This window comes from Pygoscelis adeliae, unplaced genomic scaffold, assembly GCF_000699105.1.
Source record: "Pygoscelis adeliae isolate BGI_AS28 unplaced genomic scaffold, ASM69910v1 Scaffold75, whole genome shotgun sequence".
Lineage (NCBI taxonomy): Eukaryota > Metazoa > Chordata > Aves > Sphenisciformes > Spheniscidae > Pygoscelis > Pygoscelis adeliae.
Window position 1 is genome coordinate 5,150,649 of NW_008824772.1, and position 9,989 is coordinate 5,160,637.

At 58.3% G+C, this 9,989-nt stretch overlaps 2 protein-coding genes across 2 annotated transcripts in view; both read right to left on the bottom strand.

The window, feature by feature from the left end:
• The window catches only part of XYLT2 (xylosyltransferase II), a 28,005-nt gene extending 23,166 nt beyond the window's left edge, over positions 1 to 4,839 (bottom strand). Inside the window, 1 exon segment of the mRNA XM_009323807.1 lies at positions 4,789 to 4,839. Coding sequence (XP_009322082.1) covers positions 4,789 to 4,839 — 51 coding nt within the window.
• Positions 4,840 to 5,194: 355 nt separating this feature from the next.
• Positions 5,195 to 9,989, bottom strand: part of LOC103916757 (CMRF35-like molecule 6) — an 8,089-nt gene continuing 3,294 nt past the window's right edge. Inside the window, exons 6-7 of the mRNA XM_009323808.1 lie at positions 8,336 to 8,656; positions 5,195 to 5,326 (exon numbers count right to left, since the gene is read on the bottom strand). Of these exons, the coding sequence (XP_009322083.1) occupies positions 5,195 to 5,326; positions 8,336 to 8,656 (453 nt within the window). The remainder of the gene's footprint in view (positions 5,327 to 8,335; positions 8,657 to 9,989) is intronic.

Genomic DNA, 9,989 nt, shown 5'->3' on the forward strand with positions numbered 1-9,989 from the left:
GGCCACAGCTGCCGGCCTTCCCCCCCCCAAAAAAAAAGCTACTGTGGGGGAAGTATTTCAGCAGGGGAAATGGGAAGCAGTGTCCGGGTGGCGATAGCAGCCCCGGGGAGCTCCGTGACCTCCTGTGAGCTTCCTGGGCAGATTCTGCAGACAAGCGGAGGGAATGCTGCAGTTTCAACTGCCCGGAGGGTTTTAAGGGGAAGAGGTTTAGATAAGAGGGGCTCCCCGGGCCGCAGGAGAGCTCTGTGCAGCCTGCGGAGCTCCAGGGGGGGGCTTCCCCTTTTACAGGAGAAATTTGGTCCGTGCCCGTAAAGGCCGAGAGCTGCAGGACTGCCTCAGCACCTCCGCACTGGCAGGAAAGGGGTCACCGGCAGGAAAGGGCTCACCGCATGCAAGGGTGGGACCGCCCCGCAGGCAGCAAATGGCCGGCCTGCTGCGGAGGCAGCCTTGCGTGCCCCATCCCTGGGCAGGCTGCAGTGCCGGGGCCGGGAGTGCGAACGGCCGCGGCTCTGCCCCAGCGCTGCTCCCTCACGAGTGCTTTGACCAACGCGTCAGCGAGGCTCACGCCAGAAAACACGCGGCTTGTCAATAAGGGTGAAAAATTCATCTTTCCTCCTCTGCTGGAAGAAGTTTGATCTTCCCTGTGTTACTCCCCTGTTCAAGCTCGCCGCCTTGCAAGGCACGAGAGACAAATCAGAGTTTAGCAGCGTTTAGAGGCTGTTGATGGAAAACAAGTCAGAGTCACTCCCACAGCCTGTCGCTTTGCAGCTCGCCAAGCAGCAAGAGCAGTTTAGGAGGCAGCTGCACAACTCCAGGGGTGCAAGCGCTGTGCTCCCCACCACCGGCTTCTCGGCCAGGGTACCTGCCCCAGCCCACGTCCCTGGGGAAGGGGGAGCAGGGAGCCTCAGGCACATGGGCTTTCAGATGGAGAGGAGGGAAGACCTCCAAGGAAAGATGGAGGTGCTCCCCGAATCCTACACTCCTCCCCAGACAGGCAGGAGCAGAAAGCTGGGAGCACCCCTAGTTCATGGTGGAGGGGGGTAAAGCATGTGACTCCAGCCAGCAGGCCCCCAGAAAATTCCCCTCCCCTGCATTAGGCCTGCCATTCATGTAACACTCGAGTTCCTACCAGATCATGACCAAAACCATTTATTACAGGAGTTATTTAAACTCAATTATTGCACAGCTTCCTTAAAAATAAAAACAGGCAGCAACGAGCACACCTCAGCCCCAGCACAGGCTCCTCTACCTGCACAGGACTCTGCTCTTCTCACCCCTGGCTTCAACCAGCCCGGAGCCAAACAAAGCCCAAAGAGCAGAAGAAAGACACCTACCCCCTGCCCAGGGAGCCAAGGCTTCCCCGCTGCCCCCCACTCCAGCATCCCCCCTGCCCCAGCAGCAGAGCACACCCAGCTGGCCCCAGCCCTCGCCTGGCTGCCCCGGGGATTTGTAGCCCTGCGGCTCTGCCTCCTTTGCTCTCCGGCTGCTGGGGGGCGTAAAAGCAGGGCTGGCAGCAGCACCCCATCTCCTTAGTGAGAGCTCTGTGCTTGGCTGCTTTCATGGTCTCCCCTTCCTTAAAATCTTGCTGTGGCCGGTGTAGAAGAAAAGCTCCTTCTCTGCTTGGATCATCCTATCTGCTCATCTCTCCTTATGTGCTAATTGGGTGCTGCAGGCTACAGTAATTCATTAATGAGCCAGGCAGCGGGGGATCTCCCAGCTCTGTCCTTCTGGGGTTTGCCTCTCTCCCCAGCTTCACACGGGCTTTGCCCAGGAACCACTTTTCTCTCCAGCAAGGCTCAGTTGCTGCTTCTGACTCTCTGCCTTCCCACCCCAACCAAGGGAAAAGTTTTCTCTACTGCTGAGCACCCCTGAGCATTAGCAGATTTTGTTATAGAGTATATACGTATTCCAGAAGTCACATTCCCTTTACACCTGAATGAGTTACAGGGGGTTCAGCACATGAAATACAGGTGTGGAGAGGGGAGCTGGGCTATGTGGGACAAGGTGGACACCAGGGAGCATCCCTGCCTGGCTGTGCCTGACTCCCTCACACATGAGGTTCACTGCTGGGTGCACACAACAGCGCTAGAAACTGAGCCTGGCTCTGAAAATTAATTTCCAAAATACTGCATCCATCCCCTTCCCGCTGTCCCTCCTCGCTTGGGCTCTGCCTTGCAGGTCCCCAAAATAAGCAGCCCAGGGCTGGGATCTGCCTGGAGGAGGTGGTAGAGAAGCAGCTCTTGGTGCTTCCAGAAAAATCACTGTTCCCTTTCGGGAAGGGGTGAGTTACAAGAAGGCTTGTGCACCAGGATAGAACATCTCCACTTGCAGCTGACTCCCGCAGCCAGAGCTTGGAAATCATGATTTTGGGGCAGAGCTGGTTGCATAGTATAAATCAGCATCCCTGCCCCTGAAACCAGCCCGGCTACGTGGAGCTACGGCGCCCGAACTCCCGTGGCAAGGGAAAACTCGTCTCTCCAGGCAAAACCACTTGCATGGGACCACGTGCATGGAAGAGCTCAGGTTTTCTGCTCCCAGCCCTGTTTCCATAAGGAGTCAGCCCTTCCAACGCCAAAAGCGCGGAGGTTTCACCCGCCAGGCGTTATTTCTGTCTTCCGGGCAGCTGCCCTGAAACGCCACTAACACTGGAGAAAAGGCAAATTTCTTATGCTCTTAAAATTACCCGAGAAAGCTTGAAAGTCTTCAGCTGTTAAAACTTCGGTGCTCAAAATGGCTCTTGCAGAAGGTGCTGCCAAACACCCCACCTTTGCCCACCTTGAGGGTCCCGCACCCTCTGCCCCCCCGCGCACCCCCATCACGCAGCCGGCGACTATTTCTGCCTTAGCACTGCGGCGAGGGCTTTAATTTAAGAAAGCCATTTAGTTCTTTTTTTAAAGCATGAAAACTACCTCCAGATATGGCATAATGGTATCCAGTTACCTAAAAAAAAAAAATCCAACTGATTCCTCCTCCCGACTCCTTCAGAGAGGTGTGTTATTACCTCCAGTAATAAATGTTGGAGCAGGAGGAGCAATATGCGGTTTTCTTTTTTTTCCCCTGTTCCACGCGAAATCTGTGGCAGAATAAGTTTGTCCACGTGGGCGCGGAGGGGTTCGCTTTCCCTTTCTTTCCCAGCAATGGCTGGAATCCGGCTGGACGCGTGTTTTCATTACAAATTGCAGCGATGCTTGTCTGTGCCGTCGCTGTTTGTTCCCCCTTTGCTCCCTCCTCTGAAGCCCGGCCTTGTGCAGGGTGGGAAGGAGGGATCCCACCTCCTGACCGAACACAGGAGGAATTTTGCTTATATAGGAATATAAGCTTATATAGGAATAACCTATAGGAATAACCACAACTGTCGTACCACAGACATTTACTTCCAGCTGTCTTTGGTTTTGACAGAGCAGGGATGCTCCACGGGGCTTCTCGAATAAAATGAGTATAAAAATACTGAAACAAAGCTTTGCAGCAGTGAACAGCGTTAATGAATCCTCTCCAAATGAAGCCTTGAAATACACTCGACTCGGCCTCACAAATAGATGCCCACTCCCGTGACCTGTTTTTTGGGGGAGTGGGTTGCCACAATGGATGAATTGCCCAGCGCTGGGCAGGAGCAGAGGGAATATGCACAGAGGAGGGCACAGGCACACAGGAGGCAAGAGCGTGCCCAAAGCCCGGCCCCATGGGACGTCCCAGCGGAGAGTGGTGCCGCAGCAGCCGTCAGCGGGGCTGCGGGTTCGTGCTGGAGCAGCGGAGTCCTTGCCCTTAAAGATCTGGGTTCCCACGCTGCCAGAGTCCACCTGGGCACCAGCGAGGGGCCGGACCCGCTTTCGGGGCGACACTCTGCGATAAACCCTTTAGCGCGGTGGCAAACTGCCGGACACATAACTGCCGTACAAATACAGCCAAATACGGCATCAGATTCTATCAGGTTCTCAGTTGCTGTCACTGATAAAGGAGAGATACTTTACACAGTAGAACATGTTTAGTGGGAGCCAGAAAACAAATTATCAGCAAAACAGAGAAGAGCAGGGTCACGGTTACAGCCCGTCTGTGTACTCCCAGGCGGGGGGTCCTTGGGGGTGGCGGGGGGGAGAGAGCAGAAGCAAACCTCCCTGGCGGCTGTGGGCCCAGCGCGGTCAGGGGAGCTGCTTCCCAGCAGCCACGCAGGAGGGACGGGAGCACCTTTGCCATCTCCTTTGCGCCGAGACGCGAATGCACCACACCCTCCACCCAGGTCCCCCTGGCATTTGGATATAACATGCATTTGGATATAACATTTCTCTCTGTCCTGCTTCCCAGGAGCTGCTAGCTCTGCCTGGCATCAGCATGAAAAAAAGTCAGTCTGAGGCGACCAGTGGGTTTGGGAGCTTCAGCCCAGGTGAATAACGCAGCCAAAGGGGCAAGCAGGGCGGGTGCCGGGTGCGGGGAGCCAGGCAGCTCAGCAGCCACCCCCAGCCCACCCTCACCTCCCGCCGCCGGCCTCTTCCACACTCTGCCTGGCCGGTCTCTGGACTGGCCTACCCCAATGCAAGGGGTAGTTTTTTATTCCCAGCATCCTTGCTGTACGGGTGAGGTCTCCAAATGCAGAGGGATGATTTCATCCTCATCCCGCTCCGCACCTCCTGCTCAACCTCATCCTCTTCAAGGTTGCTCCAAGGAAACGTCCAAGCCTACGAGAGCAGCAGCTCCACTGCCAAGCCAGCTCCTGCCCGAGCGGAAAGCCAGCCTGTGTCCTGCTGGCACTGCCGGCAGCAGGAGCAGCCTGCGGGGCTGGGAGCCGGCTCACACCCTCCGCGCTGCGCTGTAGGGCTCTTCTCTGGGCTGTGGGGCTGACGGCATGTTGGCGTAGGTCTCCTGCTGCTCCAGCAGGGAATTCCGCACGCTGGCATATATAGCCTCTTTTTCCTTTTCCAAACGCTGGGAAAGGAGTGGGATAAACAAAAAACATCCTTCGCGGGGTTTATCCAGGGGAACACCATCTGCTGGAACCTCTCTCAGCTGCTTTAAGCACCCAGGAGCAGCCGTGGGGACCGCAGAGCGCACCTACATTATCCAGGGTCATCTGCACCCCAGCTTGGCACGTCCCTTTGCAGCCCCCTCCCTACCCACCCAACCCATCCCGCTGCCCACGCCACCACCCACCCGCCCCGGTTTTCCACCCACCGCTTCGAGCTCGGCACTGCTTTGCATTCTCCTACTGCTTGACCTCTGTGTATTCGGTCATGGTGTTTGCCGAGCGGCGGAAAGCCTCGGCATTGCTGTACAACTGGCTCTCGGCTGTGCCCGCACCGTGGTTAATGTCTGCGTAGATCAAGGCATCCGCTCCCTGACACGCCAAGGAGAGGGATGAGCTCTGAACCTACTGCTGCTCCCCTGCCTGCAGCCCGCAGGGGTGGGAGCATCTCCCGTCCTGCTGCCTTTCCTGATGAGAGCCGAGACAGCTGCAGGAGCGCTGGGGGAAAATTTAACCTGCAGCAAGGGCTGGCTCAACATTCCCCAGGGGAAATCTGGTTAGTGACACCGGCCCCTCCTCAAAAGCTGGCAGAAAACATTAGAAAATGCTTCCCAAGCAGTGACCGAAGATCAGCTGCCCCACAGTCTCCTCAGGTGTGCTTTGCTGCAGGTTCCCAAGGCTGTTTCACCCAGAGAAGCAGCTCCCATGCTTGGAGGGGCGTGGGGAGAAACCTCTCAGCTCAATCCTAAATTCCCTTCCCAGGAATACTCTGCGATAGTCACACAAAATCCCTGGTCTTTCTGTTGGCGAACAGAGCCCGAAAGATCCCTCCCAGCCTAAAGGGCCGTGAACCTGGCTGAAAGCAAACGGATCTGGCAGCTCGTTTGCTCAGCTCAGGATGTAATGTCTCCCCTCCCCAGGCAAGTTTGGAGCACACACCATCCCAAGACCTCATGCCGTTTGCCTTACTGTATGCGATGCGCTGCGAGTTCTGTCCATCTCTACAGCTGCTCTGGAGAGGGCTGGATGAAGCACGGACGTGGTTAGACATGAATGAAACCAGAGGAAAAAAACATTAAAAACTGCGCTGCTGCTGTGAATCTCGTTGTAAAGCAGGAAGGGAACCTGTTGCCCCATCAACCATCTAAACTGGAGCAGTTCTTCAAACCAGACCCCACCTGCCAGCTGGTGACATCCCCTCCCGTCCCTCTCCGTCCTTCACACTGGCCTTAAACTTTGCATCAAGCCTAGTGCAAGCCTGGCCTACGCAACTGAGCGCGTCTGGAGGAGCTGACGGTGCCCAGACAAACTCAAGTGGGTGCCGTGCTGGCCAGCACCCATCCTGAGCGCTGCCATTCCCCACTCCCACGGGGATCAGACCTGTGGGATGGTCCCACCGCTCCCTCGGGGGAAGGAGACCTCCTTGGTGGAGGTCTCAGTGATGGACCCAGGAATTGGATGGATCAGGGAGGGAATGGGGGAGAAAAAAGAATTATAGAGGAAAAAACAAATATAGCAGAAGACAGGCTCTGGTGCAGAAACAGCATGTGTGCGGCAGTGGCAGCTTCGCTTACCCTTCTTGCTCTTCCTGGACAGCATTACCAAAACACCGGCAGCAACTGCAAGCAAAAGAAGAACTACTACGATGACTGGAGTGAGGATGTGCTCAATCACGTTCAAGCTGCAAGAAAAAAGTTCCTGTTCTCACACTTCTCCTCGGAAGCAGACTCAGGAGGAACCAGCATGGAGCAGGCACGCAGGGAGCTGCTGTGGGTGACAGGGTTTGCCTTGGGAGGAAGGGAAGCAGGCGTGGGGGGGGTTAGGCTGCAAGCTGGGCACGGAGCAAAGCAAACCGAAAACTGCAGAAGCAAATGGACACTGGGGTCTGAGAGCTGCTGTGTCTTCACTATTTTAAGGATCAGTTCCTGCACCTAATTTTGCTCTGGTTTAGCTCTACTATTTGCTGACCTTGTTGTAACAGGCAACCAGGCAAGGCCAGCGTGCCAGCTACCCCTTGAGCGTGCTGATGGGAAGCCTCAGCTTTGCCCCCTTCCTGCATCACCTCCAAGAGGCAGGAGAGGAGGGAGGAAGCTCTGCCACTCCGGTCTCGTGCTTTCTCAACTATCTCTGCCAGGCTGCACGTGACTACAAAGCAGAAGAGGACCCAGCCCAGCGCTTGGTTTCCCACAAGCAAATGGTCCCTCTGGGTTTTGGGGAAGGAAACGGGGTCAGTGCTGCCGCGAGAAACCACTTCTCACATGGTGATAACCTGCGCCTTGCTTAAGCTGCAAGATTGACACGGGACAAGCAGGGCTTTGCCGGGGCCAAGCGACCAGGGGCGCTGGGATTATTTTCCATGTGGAGTGGCTGGCTGAGAGGATGAAATGCTGGTCTCTAAAGGCAAAAGCAGGAGGTCTGAATCTGTAAGGGAGGTGTGAAGAGCCCGGGGGGTTGCAGGGCTCCAGCTGCCCCAGAGACCTCATGGAGGGAGGTGGCCGCTGCGAGCAGGAGCTGGTACTCACTGTGGAGGGCTGGAGCCTTTGTGGTGGGAGGGATTTGATCCTGGTTGCACAGCTTCCCCCTGGGGATTTGTCTGTGTGGGGGCTGATACAGAGCTAGTGAGATCGGGGTGCTCAGTGGTCAGGGTGTAGGGCGATGCCGGGGAGGAGGAAGAAGGAGCTGTAACAAAAAGAGGAGAGGCTCTGTCAGTCTCCCTGCCTCTGTGGGGGAGAATGCTGTGGGTTTTGCAGCGAGACAGAAGTGACCCACTTACCGTCACACCAGGAGAAGCTGGGTCCACTCTGCCACGTTCAGAGTGGCGCTCCTTGAGGTGGGGGGGCTGTAATCCCCTGCCCCTGCCCTGGAGGCTTTTCGCGGTCCTGGTCCCGTCCCCCCCCCAGACGTGCACACGCACGTGCACAGGCAGCAGAGTTCACCCTGCAGGAAGGGGGTCTGGGCACCCCGTGCCCAGCCCGGCACCAACACAATAGCCCCACGTAAGTGTCCCACCCCAGGGGCTCATCCCTGGCGAGGGGACGGAGAGGGATGTTCCCTAAGCCCAGGGCCTGGTGCCCACAGGCACTGGCTGCCCCACAGCGGGAAATGGGGCGGCGTAGGGGGGGTGAGGAACTCGCTGGTGTTATAAAATAAAGCAAGGAGAGCAAAGACAGGGCTAGCAGGATCTGATGAGAGGGGGAAATGGAGCACGGAGAGCAGGGTGGTGCACCCCAGCGATGGGGGTGGCTGACCCTGGGGCACCAAGAAGGGGCCGTGGTGAGACCTGGGCACGGGGAATGGGTGAAGATGGCACCTGCTATGGCAGCTGACTGCCAAGCCCTGGTGACACATCCTGGGGCTACCCCACGGGGCCCGGGCACCCACCTCCTCCAGGCTGTCCCTCCCTGCAGTCCCCGCTCCCAGCACTCGGAGGGGGACAAACCAACGCTGGACCCGGGGGACCCACGAGTACTGACCTGGGGACAAGATCACCTTCACAGTGTCACTATCATCACGACTGGTTATGCCTGTTCGCACCCCACAGCGGTAGGTGCCCGCGTCCTCCTTGGTCAGGCCATTCACGGTGACCATGAACACCCGCTGTGTACGGTTGTCCCAGATGGAGAATCGGTCCCACCACACCATGGGCTGCTGCTCCGTGGTGATGATGATGTCATCAGCACAGGTATAAACAATTGCCGCAGCCTGCGGAGACACAGGGAGCCACAGGAGTGCTGCTGCCACACCGACACCTCCTGCCCCATGGGGCCGTTCCAGTGCGGGGCTTGAGCCCCGGGGGTCCCCTCAGCCCTACCTGGCAGCATCATCCAGGCGAGCAGCAGGAGCCTCATGGGCAGGCTGGCCTGGGCTGCGCGGCAGGGCAGGCCTCCTGCCCCTCACGCTCCTTCTTCGTTGTGTCTCTGGGGCTTCGCTTCCTCTTCTGCCCGGGACACCAAATCTGTCGCTGCTGGAGGTTTAGCAAGAGCGTGAGGTTTCTTGTTCCCTCTGGTCCCAGCTAACTTCCTGCCTCCCCTGTCACTGAGGGCACTGCCACGCACTGTCCCCTGAGCCCTGCTGTCCCGCTCCTGCCCCCACTCCTGCCCCCGCCCCAAGGGCTCCCCTTTCTACACGGCCCCCCCACAGCGGGCTACAGTCCTGCCTCTCCCTGCCTCGCTGCCACACTGCCCAGCCTCTCTGGCCAGGCAGGGCACCCAGAGGGGGATCTGCCTTTCGAGGGGTGGCTCAGCCCTGCACAGGGACCCCCTGAGCCCCAAATGTGCCTCCAGGTTGGGCGGCGAGGGTGGCGCAGTGCTCCTGCATGGGCTCCCTGTCCCCCCCGTGGGAAAGGCAGGGGGGGAGCCCCAGCCTCCTGTCCCTGTGCAGCCGGACATGAGCAGCCGTCCCCCCTGCCCTGGCCAGCCGTGTCCCCCCGGGCTGTCCCTAGCACAGCCCCTCTGCGGCTCAGTAGCCCCTGTGCTACTGATCGGGTCTCTCCAGGCTTCCCGCCCTGTCCCCATCCCTTGTCTCCTGGAAGTACCAGTCCCCCGCAGTGCCCTCCCTCCCAGCCATCAGTGACTTGCTGAGCCTGCGCTGGGTTGGGCAAACCCTTTGGAAGAAGCTCTCAGGGGTGAGGGAGGAAGGGTTTGGGGACAGGTGGGGACAGGCAGGACAAATGCAGCCCATGCACAGGGACCAGACTCGTGCTGGGTGTCACGGGGTCTTTCTCCTACAGCCACGGGCTGGTCCCGGCTCGGACCAAAGCCTCACACGTAGACCCGCTGCCGGTACCATCGCAGCTCTGGCCTTAGCGAAGGCGAGGAGACAGCTTTATTGCCAACGGTTGGTTCCAGTTTAGCAGCGCTGAGGGTGTTCCCTGGCGGAGACATAACTGAGCTGTCCCTGTCCCTGACTTGTGCCTGGCCCTGAACCCTGGCCCCCGACGTCGGCTCTCTGCGAGCAAAGGGTCCCTGCCCTGAGCATCACCCGGGTCCGGCTCTGGGCTGTTGCGCGTCCCTGTGCGGCCGCTCCCGGGGCCCTT